At 48.3% G+C, this 21,558-nt stretch overlaps 1 protein-coding gene across 1 annotated transcript in view; it reads left to right on the top strand.

The window, feature by feature from the left end:
• The window catches only part of B4GALT5 (beta-1,4-galactosyltransferase 5), an 82,433-nt gene that overhangs the window by 40,817 nt on the left and 20,058 nt on the right, over positions 1-21,558 (top strand). The window contains exon 2 of the mRNA XM_075528580.1: positions 20,998-21,132. Within this exon, the coding sequence (XP_075384695.1) occupies positions 20,998-21,132 (135 nt within the window). The remainder of the gene's footprint in view (positions 1-20,997; positions 21,133-21,558) is intronic.

Genomic DNA, 21,558 nt, shown 5'->3' on the forward strand with positions numbered 1-21,558 from the left:
CTTTCCAGTCTGCTAATCAGAGCCCAAAGGGACATACCAGGGACATACCACCTTGCTGTGAGCCCCAACTTGCAGGCATTCAGCTCCAGCTCCATGCATCAGCAACCCCAGCTTCCTGAATTAAGTGCCAAGAAGCACCCCGCTCTGTAAGCAAGCCTCCTGCCCGTAGCTTTACTCACTCCATGGATTGGGAAATCCATCGCTCTGTTCCACGCTCTGACCCCTGGTTCTGCTGCTGCTCCTGCGGATGGTCTATGGTATCTTCTGAATCCAGGAGGTTCGCTGTGCCAACATCTTGGGTCCGTAGAACACGCTCCACTCCTGGCTCTTCCTGCTAGGGAGATCTCTCCTGCTTCTCTGAGGGTGCGTTTCATACACAGCAGGATGGCATTGCAGGGACTCCTGTTTACAGTTACTCACAGGTGCATCCTGTCAGTATGTCCATCCTCCCAACCCTCACTCTTTCTTACCAGAACCTTACAGGAGAAGGTTGGTTGGTGGGAGGTAGAGGTTTTGGTTAGCAGAGCCACATTAAATAATTCACTGCCCTGCAAATAATGTTTTGGGATGGGGGAAATTATTTGGCTTTGAGGCAGTTACAGATAAGGAAAGCCCTTATTAAGACAAAAATTTGGTTAGGTTTATGTACTATTTTTCCTACTATAAAAATATGTATGATTGTCATTTGTAAACAAAGACCTCCACCTAAGGCAGCATCCCCCATACTAGGTGAGCCTAAGGCAGCATCCCCCATACTAGGTGGGTGCTATGTCAAAAGGGTGTTTACAGTTACTCCAGAAAACTGTGAAACTCGGGGTCAGTCAGTTCAAACAAGATCTTTGACTGTTAGAACATGGGTGCAGTATCAAGCAAGGTGAACCCGGAGATTCTGTGAACAAAGGGAGAAAGCCCAGATTACCTTTCATTCTGCTAAGAAGCAGAGGTACACATGAACATTTTGACATATAATTTCTAAAATTGACGTTTGCATATTGTTAACCGTCTGAGGAGTTGTAAAAAATTAAATAATGGGTAATTCTCTTAATTATTTAGTGCTGCTGTAACAGAAATACCACAGGTGGATGGCTTTACCAAACGGAAATTTCCCTCTCACAGTGTAGGAGGCTGGAAGTTGGAATTCAGAAGTCTAGCGCTAGGGGAAGGTTTTCTCTTTGTGGGCCCTGGGAGCAGGTCCTTGTCTCCTTTCAGCATTTTGTGGACTGGTGTCTCTTGGAGATCGCCATGTGTCTCAGCAGCATTCTTCTCCTGGGTCAAGGCCAGCGGGTTTTCAACGTGTGGGTCTCGACTCCTGGGGAGGGGGGAGGGGATTTGAGCAACCCTTTTATAGGGGTAACCTAAGGCCATTGGGAAACACAGATTTCCGATGGCTTTAGGAACTGAGACACCGCTCTTCCATCCTCTCCAGGAGGGCCCGCCCACATGCAGATACACCCATCTACGAGTACCCAGTCCATGCTACGTCATGCTTCAAGACAAAATTTTGTTTATTTGCCATTAGAAATATTTCACAAAATGTAATTACATATTGTTTTAGTGATTAATCAACTATAATTATGTTCAATCTGTAACAATGAAATACATCCTGCATATCAGATATGTACATGGCGATTCATAGCAGTAGCAAAATGACAGTTATTAAAATAAGTAGCAACGAAAATAATTTTATGGTTGGCGTTCACACAACATGAGGAACTGTATGAAAGGGTCACAGCACTAGGAAGGTTGAGAGCCACTGGTCTAGGAGATTCCCAGCGCTGGGACCCAGAGTCCAAAGACTGTGCTGTGCACCCAGCTCTTCTTGCTTAGTGGGCCTGAGGTCCCTCTTTCTCTGCTCATTTTCCTCCTCTTTCATCTCTTGTAAGATAAAAAGTAATGCAGGCCACATGCCAGGTAAAGCCTCCTTTCAGTTGATTGGCCGGTGGCATCAGCTCACATCCTTGGAGATGATTGTATCCCAGTTCTGCCAAATTACGTCATTACTTAACTGCCAAACACTGAGAATCATGGCCCAGCCAAATTGATACATATTTTGTGGGTAGACAGCTCAGCCCCATGACATGATGGCTTTTCCCCCTGTGGTATGTCAATACGGGGATCATTGAAATGTAGCAGCTACCTACTTAGCACCTTTTCCACAGCCCACACATCAAATGCTCCTATCCATCGCCCCCTTTGCCTGACAATTGAAGAATTGGAAATGTTTTGTGTATTAATGTCAGCTAGCATGCTGGGGACACTCAGTTTGTCAGAGTCCTTAAGTTTTCCCTGCTTAGCAAATATAACGACTTGTAGAGAAAATTGGAAAACCAAGAAAGAAGCAAAAAAGTCCCTCCCTCTTTCCAAGACCTTACCTTCGCTTCCAGTCTTTGCCTCTTGAATGTGAATGTGCTCCCGCCGCACCCCCCAGCCATAGCATCTTCCGCCCGTGGGACAGGACATGTTTCCTGTGGCTTGAATGCGATTTTCTCTGATGGGCATGCCACATAAAGTTTCCACGGCTGTGTAGGAGCCCACCCAATGTGTGTGTCAGTTTATGAGCTGCAGTTACGGTTCACCTTGAGTGTTTTCCAGGCTTTTGCTCAAGGAGTACTTCAGTGCAAAGCGCTTTGTGTGTTAGACGCCGCCCTCATTTGGGACGCATTCCTTGAGGTTGCTGGAGCAGAGGGCATAACTTCGTATGGCTCTTTGGCCCATTTGTAATTTCCCCAAAGGGTTAGGCTGATGTATACTCAGAAAAGCGCATTTGGCAAAGCATCAGTTTCCGTGTGCCTTTTTTCTGGCCTTTAGGATCTTTCTTGAGTGACTACAAAGAACACCCTCCACCCCACCCCCACCCCACCCCCATATCTTTCCCTTCTGACTTCAAGAGCCCTACCACACGGCCATGCAAGCACCTCTTGTGCTGAGATGCAGTGCGTGCATTTAATGACATGCCGACTGGGTGTCAGACCTTGGCTATGCGAAGACAGATCAGATACCAGATACGGAGGAGCCTGCAGCCTGCTCCCCTGGAGAGGCAGGCCCTGCTCCGAATCTCTAATCACTTCATCATCTCTAATCTCATGACAGGGCCCTGGACAAAGGGAGCTCGGTATGAGTTTGGAAGGAGCGGAATGTTGGGAGTAGGCAGCCGTAATGTGGGAGTGGTGGTGTCAGGAGAAGCTATGGAAAGTGACATTTGAGTTTAGGGTGGGCAGGAATCACCAGAGACTGTTGGGACAGGAGGCTTTTCAGGAACTTCTTCTTTTAAAATTATTAATAAATCATGTATTGGGGGCTCTGACAGCTCTTAAAACAATCCATACATCAGTGTTTCAGACACATCTGTACCTATGTGGCCATCATCATTTAGGAACGTCATTGTTGAACAGATGTTCCTGCACCGGGCCCGCCACCTTGTCGATTCTGACCCATTGCCACCCTGTAGCAGAGTGGAACTGCCCACAGGGTTTCCAAGCACCATCTTTATAGAAGCGGACCCACACATCTTCCTTCCACAGAGCGATTGGTGGGTTGGAATCGCCGGCCCGTCTCTCAGAAGCTGTGTGCTGTAGCCACTGCGCTACCACTACCAGGGCAGGGCAGGACTGGAGAGGTGGGCGAGGCTTGTGCAGGTGCACCTCTGGAGAGCTGCCTGAACTTCTGGCATGCTCTCATCTGGAATAGCTCTCCTGGCACACGCTAACACGCTAACTCCCACGCTCCCCGCGGGCATCTGCCGACAGGGGATGCTCCCAATGGTCGGAAGGTTATTTATACTTGTAAAGAACTAAACATGTTGTCTGGAGACTGGTATTTCCAGACGTGGAGAAGGAATCGTGTTATTCAGAATTTGCGAGGGAACAAAGCTGAAGTTTAGATCTGTTAAGTGATTGGCACTTCATCTGTTTAGGCAGCGTTTTTTGTCTCTAATCTCATGTAGAGCTTAATCATTTAACGGATTACAGACTTGCAGGCCAGCGGGAAAGTTTACAGGGTACTTCATTAGCTGTTAATTTTTAGCAGTTGGGGTTTTGTTTTTGAATGGTTGTGGGTAATAACTTGAGGCTAAAAAGCATAACTTATGATTGTCTTTTAATGGTTTTCTGTTTCAAATGGGTGAAGCTAATAAAGCAAAAGATGATCAAATGTGGTTTCCCCCCCAAAAAAATAGTTTTTAGAAACTCTATACTCTGTTAATAAATATTAGCCCTGCACCCCACCCACCACGTGACAAGTTTTCTCCAAACACATTTTGTATAAAAGCTGTCACAGAACAGCTTGAGGATTGTTAAATAAATGAGCTAAAATTTTTGGTTCGCCTTTCCTTGTCTCCCAACCAGATGATCTGCTTTAGTTTTGTTTCTCAACTGCATGTGGGTCTTAGTGGTGCCCAAGCCCAGGTGAGTGACCAGTGTGTTCAGGGGAAATCCATACCCCTCCTGGGTGTCTCACATTTACAGAATTGTATAAAACCTTACAAGCTTCAGGGCCGCCCATGCTGTGCTGAGCAGAGTTCTGCTTTGGCAGTTCAAATCCACGAGCAGCTCCCGAGGAAAAAGACGGAGCCGTCAGCTCATATAGCGATTGACACCTCGGACATCCTTCCTGGAGCCCCCGAGTTGAGATGAACTCTGTGGCAGTGGGTCTACTGTGTTGAGTATAGAGACTTCCGCTACTGAGGTGGACGACTGGAAGCCAGTTACACGTGAGGTATTGGCAGCAGAGGATCCAAATAAAAGCCATCAGTAAGCAAAGTGTAGGCAGGACGCATGGCAGTGGCTTCAAAGGGTTCTCAGGTGTTGAGGACCTCAGAGATGATATACCCAAACCAAACTCACTGCCATCAAGTCGATTCGGACTCATGGCCACCCGAGAGGACAGGGTAGAGCGCCTCTGGGTTTCCGAGACTGTCACTCTTGGCAGGAGTAGAAAGCCTCGTCTTTGTCCCAAGGTGTAGCAGCTGGTGGTTTCAAACTGCTAAACTTGTGGTTAGCACTATGCAATGTGCCAAAACCTGGGCCTCAGGAGACTAAGACTTGCTGTGGAATTTTGAGAGTGTCCTGTTGTGAAACCTTGGTTAATTATCTAATCTTCAGTCGCCTTTATATCTAAAATGAGGGTAAAATAAAATTGAATCCAACGAGGGCAATGACCCACACGCCAATGTACGGATGCAAGGAAATCACGCACACAGGGATTAGGCATGACACAGAGAGAACTCAGTGTTTGTGCCTACTTATGGGAACTCACCTCTGTAGGTGGGAGAGGTGGGCTCTTTTTCCACAGGAGAGCATGAGCTCGGGTTGGTCTGGGTAAGAAGTATGTTGAGGGAGAGCCTGTGATGACGCCCGTCTACTTCCCCGTAGTTTTGATTCCCGTGTATTTGATGAACGGACGAGGCGTGTGAATGCTCAGTCTCCCCCTTTTTCCCCGTGTATTCCTGTTCAGCTCTGGTCTCCTTCTGTTCCCTCCCCTCCTCCCTGCCCCTTGCTTTATTTTGAAAGTGCAGGCTTATGGATGAGTGAGAACCATCCTCTGGCCCTAGGTCAGATCCAGAGCTGTCCTGCAGCCTGCTCGATCCAGAGCTGTCCTGCAGCCTGCTCGATGCTGTATAAATCACCCATTGTGCATTGTGCGGTCTCTGAAACTGAGAACAAAGGTGCTCGCTGTGAGCGAGTCCAGGGGAGGAAAACCTGGCCCAGCAAGTCCACCCAGAACACCAGACAACACCTTTGCCGACTGGGCTGTCCCCCAGCCTGTTGCCACTCCTCCTGGCTGTGGTCAGGAGCCCTCATGTGCACCTCCTGACCCACAGATGTTCTCTCCTTCAGGATCGTAGAAGACATGGTCTTCTCCCTGCTGCTTCATATAGCGGGAATGTGTTGACACTGTAAGATTCGGACACTGAACTCTGAGTCATCAAATGAGATTCCACATACCCACCCAGCCATGTTCGGGTTAGCCACAGAAATGCTTCCCTTTAAGGCAGTAGTTCTCAACCTGTGGGCTGCGACCCCTTTGGGGGGGTCAAACAACCCTTTCACAGGGGTCACCTGATTCATCACAGTAGCAAAACGACAGTGATGAAGTAGCAACGGAAATAATGTTATGGTTGGGGGTCACCACCACGCGAGGAACTGCATGAAAGGGGTCGTGGCGTGAGGAAGGTTGCGAACCGCTGCCTTAAGGAACTGGGGTTTAGATCCTAACAAGTTCAGATCTCCTCTGGAGTCTCGGACTTTGAATAGGGGTACATTTATTTTGGTTGACAACCTATTTGTCCCCCTGGACAAAAGCCAAGACGCTTCTTCAGCGTCACTGCTTTCAGGATGAGGTGCATACCTTCCTCAGAACCATGGGAGGCCCTTGGGGAATTGTCCTGATTGATCTCTCTCTGTGGACCATGCATACCATTCATTCCCACCATACCTCGCCCTTTCCGTTCTCACCGTGTTTCCTCCTTTCAGACCCTTGCTCTTCCTTTATGCTGTCTGTGTCCAGAGCGTCTTCTTCACGGCCCTAGTCTGGAGTCACCCTCTCTTCCTGGGAACGGGTTTTCCGACCTTCCCCCTCCAGGCGTGATTTCATAGCCTGCCGTGTTCACGGAGTGCTTCCCCAGCACAGCCTTGGCCATGGGATTTTGTCTGGCTCTTCCCCGAGACGAGCATAGCGGGGCTTGGTGCGCATTCATGTCGTTGTATCCCCGGAGCAGAGGGCAGCGGCTGGTCCATGGGATGTCAATGTTGGGTGAATGAATGAACGCTTGGCCGGGAAAGGATTCTGACTCATTTGTGTCGGGGCTGCAGTGTGAGAGACATTGTAAAATAATCCTCGTGTCTCTGGCTGGTGTTCTAGAGCTGCGGTTTTCATATGCTCTGGGACAGGTGGCGTTCTCAGGCAGTGCAGTGCTGTTGCCACCCATAAGCTCTGCTCTAAGTCTGACAGGACAGTAACCTATGGCCACACGTTTACCTCACAACCGCCCAGTGTTCTTTTAGAACAAATGCACTGGAGCTGGCCCCAATCCCAACGACGTGGACATCTCCCCTCCCAGAAGAATGCTCTGCAGAGGACAGCACTGAAGCTACAGCTCAGGGAGGGGGGCCCGGCTGACGAGAGCACACAGGAGCGAAGGAGCGAGAGTAAAACACATCCTGGCCCACCAAGCCCCACGGACAATATTCCAGCTCAGAGCAGCCAGTACACAGGACCATAGGACCGGCCCCACCACAAGACAAGATGTCTCTCACCCATTGAGCTAAGAGGGACAACACTGGGGGCACAGTGTGGGAATTTTGCCTGATCTGACCCCCCACCACACTGGGGTGAAACGCTGAGGGCGTGCAACAGAGCAGCAAGGGGAGCAAAGCAATGAAGTCCCCAGGGAATACCAAAAATAGACTTTGGGTCCAGGCCTGGCACCCCATCAGACTCAACTGGAAAACACGCCTAAAGGTCAATAAACAGACCCAGAACTATTTATGGGCTTTCTTTTTTTTTTCTGTTGTTTTGTTTTGCGTTTTTGTGCTTATTATTGTCTCTGTATGTCTAGATAGGCGGGATAAACAATCGAGGGGAGAAAACAATGGGACCAGTTGTTCCCGGGGACATGGGAGAGGTGGAGGTGGAGGAAAGGAAGTGGGGTTAACCAACCCAGGGGCAAGGGAACAACAAGTAATCTAAAATCAACTGTGAGCAGGGTGCAGGATACCTGGTAGAGCTTGAATAAGGGCAATGTAACCGAGAGGAATTACTGAAACCCGAGTGAAGGCTGAACATGAGAGTGGGACAAGAGTAAAGTAAAAGGAAATAGAGGAAGGAACTAGGAGGCAAAGGGCATTTATAGAGGTCTAAATACAGGCATGTACACATATAAATATATTTACATATAATGATAGGGGAATAGACCTATGTACATATATTTATATGTTAAGTATCAAGGTAGCAGATGACATTGGGCCTCAACTCAAGTACTCCCTCAATGCAAGAACACTTTGTCCTAATAACCTGGCATTCTGTGATGCTCACCTTCCTGACAAAATGGGTGCATAAGCAAATGTGATGAAGAAAGCTGAAGGTGTCCGACTATCAAAAGAGATAGCATCTGGGGTCTTAAAGGCTTGAAGACAAACAAGCAGCCATCTAGCTCAAAGCAATAAAGTTCACAATGAGGAAGCACATCAGCCCATGTGATCATGAGGTGTCGATGGGGTCAGGTATCAGACTTCAATGACAAAGAACAAAAAATCATATTACTGTGAATGAGGGGGAGTGCAGAGTGGAGACCACCTGAAGACAATTGGACATCCCCCTACAGAAGGGTCACAAGGAAGAGATGAGCCAGTCGGTGCAGTACAGCACCGATGAAACATACAACTTTCCTCTAGTTCCTTAATACTCCCTCTTCTCCCCCCCCCCCCCACTATCATGACCCAGTTCTACCTTGCAAATCTGGCTGGACCAGAGCTTCTACGGAGCTGGGAACACAGGGAATCCAGGACAGATAAACCCCTCAGGACCAATAATGAGAGTAGCAATACCAGGAGGGGAAGGTGGGGAGAGGAAGGGGAAATGGATCACAATGATCTACATATAACCCCCTCCCTGGGGGATGGACAACAGAAAAGTGGGTGAAAGGAGACATCAGTCAGCGTAAGACATGAAAAAATAATTTATAAATTATCAAGGGTTTGTCAGGGAGGGGGAGAGGGAGGGAGGGGAAAAATGAGCTGATACCAAGGGCTCAAGTAGCAAGAAAATGTTTTGAAACTGATGGCAACAAATGTACAAATGTGCTTGACACAATGGATACAAGTATGTAGTATGATAAGAGCTATATGAGCCCCCAACACAATTATTTAAGAAAAAGAAACAAACGTAATTTGTGGGTACCAGTCCCCACAATTGAACTGGTGGAAGGGGCAGTTGTATAATTGAGGGGTAAGATTAAAGAGACATCAGACAAGATGGGGCATGCAATTGCTCACCTCCCAGACGGCCATGATCTTAGCAGCCACGTCCGTGCAGAACGGGCGAATATATTTCCAGTCACAGCATATATACGTTTCGGGGACATGCAAGTCCCCTAATTATGTCATCACAGGAAGGCATACGTGCAATAGGAGAGGAACGAGCTAGGGGTGTACATGCAATAGGAAGGGGAGATGCTGGCGGGGGGGGGGTACACATGTAACAAGATGGACGGACTCTAGATTCAAGATGGCAGCCTAGCCTTGGTCCTCCTTGGGTTGGCGTGACCTTGTCTTTGGGCTCTCCTGTAGGGGAACAGCCCACTATCCTTATTGGAAGGGAGTGGGCCCTACTTGGAGTGGGACAGACTATAGAGTCTGATTGCTCCCTCAGGGAGATAACCTTTAAGCAGTTGACCTCCAAGTGTATAGTCAACCAGGTGTAGCAGGCAGTGTAGTAGGTCTGGCATGTAATATGGGGGACAACCTGGACAAGACCTTTCTGTAACCCATAGTAACTAAGCTGCTCAGCCCACTGACGATGTACGCAGTCCCCAGTGGCTGGCATTGTGCCACATATGCTGCTGTAGCTGTTGCACATACGCGCATGTGTGCACACTGTCTGCACAGTTCCTTAGTGAACGGCTTGAAGGTGTGAGGCTTGACCTATGAACACCCCCATGCACTTCACCTAAGAACAAAATTCCTCACGGTTACTCCTAAACACCTTAGTATTAACCTCGTCATGTCTAATCGGCACCCTTGGTTTTCTCACAAATGACCTTCAGACCCCCTCCGTTTCCCACCCCCGTTATGTATTCAGTCAGGAGGAGCGGTGGTGGCGGGTCCTTACATGTTGGGCTGCTAACCACAGGGTCTGCAGTTCAAAACCACTAGTTGTTCCTTGAGGGAAAGCCGAGGCACCCTCCTCCTGTAAAGAGCGGCCACCTCGGAAACCCACAGGAGCCGGTCTACCCCATCCTGTAGGCTCCTGGGCGGCGGCGTGGACTCCAGGACAGTGAGTTCAATTTGCTTTTCATGCGCTCAGGTTTCATTCACTGTGTGTGGCTATGGTTCTTCAATCCAGGACAGTCTTTTTATTGCTATTTGTCATGACACTACATTTAAGAGTCTAGCTTGACTGTTGTGCAGAATGCCCCACATACGTCACAGATTGCTTTCATTGTTCATACGTGGAGTTGCGAGAGCCTGCGCGTGGAGCTGCTGTCTGGTCAGTTTCGTCACATTAAGAGGCGCTCAGGGTCAGGTTCGAACTCTGGGTTTGTTGAGTTGGAGCGTGGGGTCCAGGCGGTGACCTCATAGGTCTCTCTGGATGGTAGAGATGCCCTTTTCCTGGTCACCCAGACCTCCCATGTGAGGGGATGCTTTGAGCCTGTGTCACTGCCCGCTTCAACAACTCTCTCGCCACTAGGCATGCTAAGCTCTAGGATTCCCTGCAGTTCTTTGTGTCCTCAGTGTAGCTCCTACTAAGAATATACAGAAAGTTTCTCTTTAAAAAAAAAATCATTTTATTGGGGCTCTTACAGCTCTTACAATAATCCATACATCCATTGTATCTAGCACATTAATACATATGTTTTCATCATCATTTTCTAAACATTTTTTTTTCTATTTGGGCCCTTGGTATCCTCTCCTCTTTTTTCCCCTCCCTCCCCCACCCTCCAACCCTCATGACCCCTTGATAAATGATAAATGATTATTATTTTTATATCTTACACCATCCAGTGTCTCCCTTCACCTACATTTCTGTTGTTCATTCGGGGGTATGCGTCAATCATTGCAATCGGTTCCCCCTTTCTCCTCCACCTTCCCCCTACCCTCATGGTATCGCTACTCTCCTTACTGTTCTGAGGGGCTTATCTGCCCTGGATTCCCATCTGTACCAGTGTGCATGCTCCGGTCTAGCCAGGTTTGTAAATAGACAGTTTCTCTGATCAAAAGTAACATGAATTCTTTTCTATGAGTTATGCTTTCAGATTGATCAATGGCTAGAATTACTTATTTCTGTGTATATTCAGTTGGGGTATTTTCTTGTTTTTGCTTTAGTTTGTAAAATGGGTAAAGCACTTAAAATAATACCCAAAGGTTCTTTGGGGAAGCTTCAGACCTATCTCTAGCCCCTCCTTCCACCTTGTTCCCTGAACCCATTCCTCAGAGTAGTAGTTTTGATGGGTTTCTGGCTCACCTTTCTAGTGTTTCCTTCTGTGAAAATAGCATGGGCGAATGTAACTGTGAGGCATACCCAGACTGCCTTGGTCCCAGGCCCCTGAACCAATTTTGCAAGCCGTTCTAATCTGCAATCGTGTGCATGTCCCAGTCACGGTCTGGGGTCCCACCTGCCTCCGAGAGGAGTGGAGCTGCCACCAGTCATGAGTCTGTGACGTTTCCCCTCTTCTTCAGATCCTTTTTAAGGGGCCACATTCCTGTGGTTCCTCGTCTCCCTCATCAGATGATTTGTCTTCGTCTTGTTTAAGTCGGAATGTCTTCGTAAGTTTAAAAAAATATATAAAATCCTCTTATTTCTTAAACAAGACTTTAAGCAGACACATACATCCTCTGAAGGACCATACAAGCTCCACAAGGAATGGGAATATGTTCACTTGGCCAGAAGGAATTGTAGAATTCCTTGAAGAACAGATTTGCACAGTGAAGCTGGTTAATTGCAACATTTCGGATTCCCCTCCTAGGCCCGGCATGCCGTGCCCACTCCCTTTGGGCCGAAGATGATTGCAGTTTGGAAGACTCCGTTGTGGACTGTCCCAACGCAGTCATTCATTTGTGCAAATATGTACTGTGCACCGTCTGCGTTCTAGATACATCCTGGTACCCCAGGGCGTGGCACTGAGGGAGCAAGAAGACCACCACCCTTGTCCTCGTGAAGCTCCCATTCTAGTGGTTGGGGCAGGGGGGGATGTCAACAAATAATGTCTAATACGTGCCGAGTAGAAAAATAAAGCAGGGCAGGGGGTGGAGGTGTGTAGAGTGTGAGAGCTTTTTAAAGCATCTTCAGGACAGGCATGGCATTCTTATCTCAGGTGGTTTTCGGAGGCAAATGGAACAAGTGTCAAGCACACACCACACTGAGGAGAAACTAGAACTCTTGAGTGAATAAGACTGTTTCTCCCTCTTGGGTTAAACGTATCATTATTTGGCTCCCAATCTGGAATGTCAGATTGTATTTTGAGAGGAATTTGTATGAGTCAGAGTCACTTATTAATGTGCGTGGTCAGCCGAAAGTCATGTCACCTGACTCACCGGGACAGGGAGGCTGGCTGGAATTCTAACGGGGGGGGGAGCGAGTGCCTCCCCAAGAAGGTGAAGGACAGGCGTGAAGGCCCTGAAGTGAGACCCTGTGCTTTGCTCCCAGAGCCATGGTCCGAGGCTAGCCTCTGGGTGGGAATGTCCATTCTCCAGGTTTACTTTATAAGAGATCCCTCCGTCTAGATAGTGGACACATTCCTGACTGAACTTGGACTCAAACATGGTCTTATTTTAGCATTTACAGTTTCCTGTTGCAGTATGTCAGTTCACTGTGCTGTTTCACTCATTCCCAGCCCCCCTCCACCCTCCAGTGGCCCAGTCGCAGGCCTAAAAAGGACCCAGAAGAGTAGGTCCCTCAAGCTCACTGCCAACTCAGAGGGACCCTATAGGACAAGGTAGAACTGCCCCGGTGGGTTTCCAAGACTGGAACTCTATAGGAGTAGGGGGCCCTGTCTTTCTCCCTCAGAGTGACTGGCGGTTTTGAATGGCTGACCTTGTGGGTAAGTCCCAAATGGAACCACTATATCACCAAGGCTCCTTCTAGTAGAGTAGGCACTCTGTACGTATTTATTGAAATAACGGATTTAACCTCGGGGCTCCCATTTACAACTGGTTCAAAAGAACACAAAGCAAAGTGGATTCAGCCTCTGTTGATCAGAACCGTATGACTGGAAAGCACTCTCCAAGTTTGACTTCACTATGACGTTGGGCAAATTACCTCTGGTGAACTTGACTTTCTTAGTGAAATGACACATCAGGATGACTTCTACTTCACAGTGATGTGGCTTCCAAATGCGATACCTTGAACCCTGATGGAATGCCAGTGTGCGTGCATATGTGCGTCCTCGGTGAGGGCAGAGCTGGGGGCTAACTTGAACCGCAGACCTATTGGTTTACTCTAGAAAATAGACCCAACAAAACATATTGTGTGTGTGTGTGTGTGTGTGTTGGGGGGTGCTTCAGAAATTTCCTGGGGAAATTCCATTATCTCTTCATTGCCATTTCCCCACAAATCTACCAGAGCCTTCTCATACCAATTCACCTGGTTTTCCACGAACAACTTTGTGGCATTGATGACGGTCCTCAGGTGGTACACCTGTCAGCACCCTCCTCATCTGAACGAGTTCTCCCTCATTCACAGAAACACCGCCCCCGTGCTCTTTTTCAAGCTTTGGAGTGGCTTGTTGACTTTTTTTTTTGGCTTGTTGTAATAATTAGCGTTTTGTGTTTTACTTCTCTAGTTGGTCTCTAGGTTCCAATATCCTTTGCAATTGCTACACAGAACTCACAGACAAAACTCACCAGCCAAGGGTTTGTTAGGAAGGTAACAAGTTTTAATGCCACTGAGAAATGCTCAGGGTTGTTTATCAGAACATGTTACAAAGTTCTGTCAAGTCTGCTGATAAAATGCACAGTGCTTCCTGAAGGCTTAAGCTCCGTGGGTCAGCAAACCCAGCTTCCTGAATTAAGTGCCAGAGGCACACCCCACTCCAATAAGCCTCAGCCCAAAGGCTCTCAGCTCCCCTTCTGTGGGTCAGCAAGTCCAGCTTCCCCAGTTAAGTGCCCAGAGGCACCCCACTCCTCAAGCCAGCCTCCTGCACAAAAACATTCAGCTCTGCTCGCTCCGTGGGTTAGGAAGTCCGTCACTGTCCCATACTCTGGCTCCTGGTTCTGCTGCTGCTGCTCTCATGTTACACCTGTCCTCTGGATCCAGGAGGCTCACTGTGCAGGGGTCTCGGATGCCCTCCACACCTGGCTCTTGCTGGTGGTGAGATCCCTCCGCCTGTCTCTCAGAGGGCTTGTGTATTCACAGCAGGATGGTGCTCCAGGGAATCCTGTTCGCAGTTAGTCACAGGTGAATCCCCACCTTCAGTGTCTTCCCCACCTTCTTTCCAGATCCATGCAGGGAAAGATCATTTAGTGGGAGTTAGGGACTTTGGTCAGAAGAGCCACTGCACCCCACCCCCCAATTGCTGTTGTCAGTTTGATCCCATAGACTCACCATCACGGAGTTGATTTTGACTCAGAGCTGCACTGTGGGGGTTCTGAGACTTTAAATTTTTGTAGGAACAGTCAGCCTCATCTTTTGTCCTCAGAGTTGCTGGTGGGTTAGAATCACTGGTCTAGCAGTTAGCAGTTCAATGCATAACCCCCCTGTACACCAGAGTTCCTCATAGACTGTTAAAGTTCCGTGTACACTGTTACAGAGAGCACACTGCTTAAAGCAAACCGTTGGAACGAGTTAAGCTGCTGTTTGGTTTTAGACAAAATGTGAATAGGAGGCAAGCCCCCAATTGTCTGAAGGCCGGTCTAGGTGCCGAAGGCTTCCTTGAGCCATGAAGGGTTCAGAGGGCTTGGGAAGCAGAACGTTGGCCGCAGAAGGAGCCCAGGGGTGACAGGAGGAAGCAGTGAGGCAGAGAGAAAGCATTCAAGCTGAGGAACCGTGTGGCTAAGTCTGCAATTAAGCAAGATCAGCCTGCAGCTTTGTGTGGGGGTCAAAGATTTGGGGCTGCTGGCTGTAGCCTGGATGAGCAAGGCATTAGCACTGAACAGTTGAATGCACGCTCAGTCTGGTTCCAACCCAGCTTTCGCCGCTGCCCTTGGTGAAGAAAACTGGCTGTTGTCTGAATGTTGGGCACCCTTGTGGCACAGACAGGCTCTGTGCTGCCCTGTGGTAGAAATATCTGCTATCTACACCGCCCACCTCCCCATAGATTGAGCCCACTGGAATCAAGTCAATTTCGACTCACAGTGTGACCCTGTAGGACAGAGTATCTATCGTGTCCCCATCTTGCTCTCCCAGAGAAGCTGCTGGGCTTGCTCAGCCAGCCTTCCCATGCACTTGACCGCTGTGCCATCGGGGCTCCTGGTCCTGTAAGCTTAGTTCAGCAAGCTCCCTGGGCGGCCGGCAGAAAAAGTCCAGGCTGGGCCCTGCTGAGAACTTTCCTTTCTCCCCCAGGTTAACTGGGCGGGGGATCGTGTTGAAAATGTAGGTTCTGATTTGGTATATCTGGAGTGGAGGGGACAAGTTCTCAGCAGGTGGTCGACCTGGATGGAATTGGTCGGAAGTCCTGGAGAAAGGGAAGAGGACAGCCCCCACACACTCCTCCATCTGGGGCTGTTTGGAGGCGGGAGGAAGCCAGCGGCCATGCCCGGTGCAGTGGCGAAGGGAAGCTGGAAAGCCTAGGGGAGGTGGCGATAGACAGAGGAGACCTGTGGCCCCAGCCCTTGGTCTCTGGTCTCCATTTCTGTTCTCAAAGACCACCCACCTGTGTAGCAGTGTGTTCAAGAAGGTGTCAGGGCATGGGGGGCTGTCACCCAAGTGTTAAGCGCACTGACCAAATTCTTTCAACTGCCATTGAGTCAGTGCTGACTCATAGGAGCCCCCTGTGGGTTTTCCGAGGCTGTAACTGTTTAAGGGAGTTTAAAAGGCCAGTCTTGCTCCCGTGGAGCTGCTGCTGGTCTCTAACTGCCGCCATGCGGATCTCAGCCCAACTTATAACCTCTATACCATCAGGGGTCTAATCACTAAGTTAGCCATTTGATTAGTATTCGGTTGAAAGGAAAGGTTATGTACAGCAGATAGGTACCGACTACCTCCTGTGACCAGCACTGTGTGTGCTGCCTGCTGGCCACAGCAGGTGCGCGAGAACTGGATTTCAGAGGCTGCGTGGAATTGTGCTCTGGTGCGATCCGCGGCTGCCTTTTTGCCTCTACTTTTTGCAGCTGAGAAGTGACCACTCTAGCTCATCTCTCCTCTGACCCGGCTGGAGTACACACAGCCCCTGGGCTGTGAACGAGGTCAGTCCCAACTGCGGCTTTAGTAGAACTGGTAGGTCAATCAGAGCAGGTGTGCTGGCTTCAGATTTAGCCTCCTTTTCATTGCAAGAGGGAGAAAGGGGCTCTCTACTCCCTTAAAGAGTTACTGTCTCGAAAACCCACGGGGCAGCTCTGCCCTGTCCTGGGGTTGGGGGCTGGGGGAGGGGGGAGCTCTGAGTGGCATTGGCTCGAGGACATCGAGTTTGGTTTTGATTTTTTTTCTAAGTGCCAGAAAAGACTTGAGATGAAACCTTTTCCTGGATGTAAACTGTGGCAGGTGGTGCAGCAAGCAGGGTGATTGGATGAAGAATTTGTTTCATGCGGGAGTTTGGTTTCATCACTTGGTTGATTCTGGCACAGTGACCCGTAGGGCCCCCAGGGACTGCCCAGTGGGCTTCTTGGCTTCAAGGCTTTTCAGGAGCAGGTAGCTTCCTCGTTCTCAGGTTCAAACCATTAACCTTGCTGTTAGCTCCGTCAGGAGCCCACTTCCGCCACCAGGGCATGCTGCTCACCTCAAAGGAAGGGCCGGTTTACCTCACAGGAAGGAGCCTTAGGCCCACGCCAACGGTTAAGTCTCATGATGAGTCTGGCATTGGCATGGGGAGTGCCCTTCCAGTCAGTGCCGACCACAGTGTGAAACCACCTCCTCTTTCTGAAAGCATCGTGTTTGGTTTCTTATTTCACGGCGAATCATTGGCAAGCTCTGACGTCCTTGTGTAATGTTGGCCTCTTGGTGTAACCCGTCACCTGTGTAAGCACCAAACAAAATCGTTTGGAATAAAGTAAATTCACTTCTGTGTTAGTCCTGATAGACTAGAGAAACAAATCCATAGAAACTCATATGTGTGTAAGAGAGAGACTTATATAAAGGGCAATTAATTGTACATTAAGAAAGCATCCCAACCCAGTCCAGTTCAAGCCCATAAGTCCAATATTAGCCCATATGTCTGATACCAATCTATAAAGTCCTCTTCAGACTCACGAAACATATGCAATAATGCCGAATACAGGAAGATCACAGGCCAGTGGGTGGGGAGTCTTATAGATCCAGTGGCATTGTAAGCATCTCAGCACTGATAGGAGTCTGTCTCTGTGTGGCTTCTCCAGGTCTAGGGTTCTGGCTGCATCAGGTAGGTCCATGTGGCTTCTCCTCAGGGATGTCTCACAGGGAGTCAGCCTTGTCAGTAGAGAATCTCTAAGGGAGTGAGTTAAGAGAAAGTATATCTCCCACCTCCAAGGAGGAAAATACAGGAGTTCCCAGAATCCTCAGGAGAAGGCCATGCCCACAAAGAGGCTTCATTGGCTACAATCCGATTGACAGACTAGACTCCACCCCTTCAATCTTAATCCTCTCAAGTCCCAAATTGACATATTATGTAACTACCACAACTTCTAAACTCCATCCATTCATCTTTTTTTTTTTTTTAAACTGCCCCTTATGTGCAGGGCATGTCAACGTAGCATGTCTTGTTGAAGAACCAGAACTGACGGCCCAGGCCCCCTGTGTATTACATCCGAGCCCCTGCCTAGGGCCAAGTGTTGTCAATGATGTCACTTCCCTGTACACACACACACACACACACACACACACACAAATCTAGATCTGTAAAATGTCCCCTTTCACAGAGTGAGGGTAAGTTAGAAGATAGGGTTTAAAACCTCACAGTTTGTTTACACAAAGTAGCATCGCATTTGAGGTTCTAAGTGAATTTAGGAATACTGTCTGATTAGTTTATGGCTAAATGCTTGGCTGCTTGCCGAGAGAGCGGTGGTTTGAATCTATCCAGTGACTCCCAGATGCCCCTTAGGAGAAAGAAGTGGCAGCAGCTTCCATAAAGACTTAAAAAAAAAAAGGACCCCCCCCCTCCAAAAAACCCCAAACAAACAAACAAACAAACAAACCAAAAACCGCATTGCTCTTGAGTCAGTTTGGACTCATAGTGACCTTTTAGGATGGGGTAGAACTTCCCCTGTGTGTTTCCAAGACTAAATCTAATGAGGAGTAGAAGGCCTCTCCTTTTCTCCCACGGAGTGAGCAGCTAGTGGTTTCAAACTCCTGACCTTGAGGTTAGCAGCTCAGTTCATACATAGCCCATGATGCCACCAGGGTACCTGCTATTGAATTGATTCCTCCTCATTTCCAAGGTTGTTTACATGATGACATTGCATTATGGGGCAGTTCTAGTCTGTCCTGAGTTGGAATCAACTCAACAGTAATAGGTTTTGTTTGAACTTCGAGCATGTTATCATCGAGCGTCGTCAGGAAAATCCAGGTACAGATGGCTCTCCTAAGATGATGAATTACGTGGGGGCAGGCTTTGAGGTCCAGGCGTGGGGCATCAGAAGCCCTACAGTCTACCACCAATGTGGTGGCCAGGTAGGGGTGGGGGGTGGTTTTGTTGGGTACAGACTTGTGCAGGATAGGAAAACATTCTCATACTCTCTCTTTGGTAATTATTCATATTTTAAAATGAATATAGAATCGCCTTTGGATGCAGTTAAGAATGGGGTTAGGAGTTGGACCACTAATTTCAAGGTTGAAGGTTCAAATTTATCAGCAATTGCACAGAAGAGCGATGAGGCTGCTCTCGTAAAGACGTTTATAGACTCAAAAACTAAAGAGCAGTTCCATTCTGCTAGGTCCAGTCATCACGAGTCAGAATCAACTTGATGGCAGTGGCCTTGGGGGTTTATGTTACAGCACAAGCCCCAGTTAGTGCCGTTTATAAATGCCAGGAGACTGACTTATCGATGGAAAAGGCTGGTGAGCAGCAGCAGCCGGGTTGCGGCAACGGGAGCAAAATGAGCGCAAGTGAGACCCAAACGTGAAGTAGATGCCCGGCAGACGGTCCAGGGCCCATGCTTAGTAATTGTTGAGATAGAGGCTACAGAAAGCCGTAAGCAGACTCTGAGCGTTCCCAGCATGTCTCCAAGGTGTGCAGTGCTGGTGAGGCAGCCAGGTGAGGGTGCTCTTGATTGAAGTGGGCACGTGGTGGCACAGACCCTTCCGTGAGTGAGTGTCCGGCAGAGTTAGATGCCGGCCTGCGGAGCAAGGAGGACTCCGAGTGTGATGATCATGTCCGCACAGGACAACAGCCTACACGGCTGCAGGAATCAGGAGTCCAGCAGCGACGAGCTGACAATCTGGTCTGAAAGCAGATCGGAGGACGGAGTAGGCGTGGGAAGTGTTTCCAACAGGACCTGACATCTGTGTCTTGTTGATTTGTATGTTGGCGGAGTACTGTTTAAAGGTTATGACTGTGCTCGTTTGGGGAGCTTTAAACACAGTTTAAAACAACGCCCGTGATCCTCATTCCCCCTAGGAGAGCCACTCAAGACTTTCTCTCCTTTGGAAATGCATTCGGTTTCCTTGTGGACGAGAGAAGCCCGATTGTCTTTGATTACGTGGCCAGTTCGCCTGTGGACTCACCTGCCTCAGGAAATGGGGTGTTTATCTGGGACTTGCCATGCTCCCCTCTCTCGCCTGCTAAAAATATCTAGCACACACACACACACACACATACACAAAACAACACCAAAATAATAGTGTTGGCCATGTTGGAGAGGACCTGGCCTGGCCGCAACAGGTGCTGAGGCAACACCTTGTTACATTAATGAAAAGAGATTGAGGTAGACGTCTTGGGGTGGGTTTGGGGGTTTATGTGACAGGGCAAGTCCCAGTTAGTGTCATTTTTCAATGCCATGCGGCTTGTTGGCAGATAAAGGCTAGTTGGGCGTTTTGGGGGTGGGATGGCAGAGCTTTTTGGTGATACCTTATTATACAGCCTTGAAATAACCCAAATATCTGTAAGTAGAGGACTGGTGCAGTACATGTAACAAAATAATGCCTGAGTGGAGTACGATTTTGCACATCTGCAAATACTGATGGAGAAATATTCGTATACTACTCAGTGACAAAAGGCAAGAGATCTATACAAGGTTAGAACATTTTCTGCTTAAACAAAGTGTGTGTGTGTGTGTGTGTGTGTGAGAGAGAGAGAGAGAGAGAGAGAGAGAGAGAGAGAGAGAGAGAGAGAGAGAGAGAGAGAGAGAGAGAGAGAGAGAATATGTGTTATACAATTTAGGGGAAAAGGTTGTCAGGATACACTCACTTGTTGTTGGACTTTCACATCATGCTGTAAAATATACTTACTTACAAATGATAGCCTCTTGTTTCACAATTACCATATACAGCATCTTTCCTTCACTGAAAGAGTTCAGCAGGATTGTGTGTGGAAAGTTGGCTAGGAAAAGGCCTAAGAAAAAGGGGAGCAGGAACTGTGGGAATCTAAATAGCCATTTGTTAGGAGTCTGTTCTAATTGACACTTGAACCATTTACCCCAGTGCTCTGGGCATCTGGGCTGGAGCCAGCGGGTAGTGGGGACTGGCATTCTGGCATTCTTTTCCCATCTCTGCAAATCCCACTGGGAAGACTTGGAGCCATCAGCCACCACTTCCAAAAAGACTGCTAGGAGCGGACTGAAATGGACGTGTTTCCAGTCGGCAGAACGAGCACTGGTTTTTCCCTCTGTGTGTACTGGCCAGCAAACATTTAGGAGGGGAACGTAAAGAGAGCAGAGAGGCCTCTTAAAAATAATTGATTAATAAAAGTTGTTTTGGTAACCACATCGCTAGAACACAGATTGGAACTTCAAAGGCCAAGTGGAATTAAAAAATTTTGGGGGGAGGAAACTGCTGAATATTCACAGAAACTCCTTAAACCTTACCCAGGACCTAAGGCATGCCGGTCTCCTAAAAACAGTGACCTTGAGTGGAAAATAAGAACAGGGCACTGTCGGATTTTAGAGCTCCAAGGTTTGAGAGGTTCCAAAGAAGAAAGAAACCCGTAAGTTGTGTTTGTTTTTACGTGTTCCGATTGCCTTTGCATTCACCCCCTTTTCCCTTCGCTTCTCTTTCCTGCAGTGAACACCTACCTCTTCATGATGCAAGCTCAAGGCATCCTGATCCGGGACAACATGAGAACAATCGGGGCTCAGGTGTACGAGCAGGTGGTTCGGAGTGCTTATGCCAAGAGGAATAGCAGCGTAAACGACTCAGGTATATTTTTAGCAAAGAGCTGTTCTGATTAGAAGTTCTTCCCAAGAGAGAGAAAATCGGTTTGAATAAGTATTTTAATGGGGGCTGGGAGGCTTTGGCTTAAAACACAACTCGTGTAAAATGAACCCTGGTTCATTTTGGTAACAGGATATTAAATGCCTATTTTTTTTGTCAAGAACATCAACCGTTTCTACCTAGACAGTCGTTCTGTGATGCTGATTAGATTCTTCAAGGAGCGCACTCATGCTCACCGTCGTGTTCCTCCCCATCACACAGACTCACTGCCTCTTACACTCCGTATCTACGCTCTAGAGTCGCTCTGGTCCCATATAACTAATACTTTTTGTTTGGTCCCAGGTAGAAAAGAGTACGGGGCTCAAGACCACTCTTTACCAGTTTAAGCTAAACAGTTGCTTGAGTTTTAAG

Source organism: Tenrec ecaudatus, chromosome 12 (assembly GCF_050624435.1).
Source record: "Tenrec ecaudatus isolate mTenEca1 chromosome 12, mTenEca1.hap1, whole genome shotgun sequence".
Taxonomy (NCBI): Eukaryota; Metazoa; Chordata; class Mammalia; order Afrosoricida; family Tenrecidae; genus Tenrec; species Tenrec ecaudatus.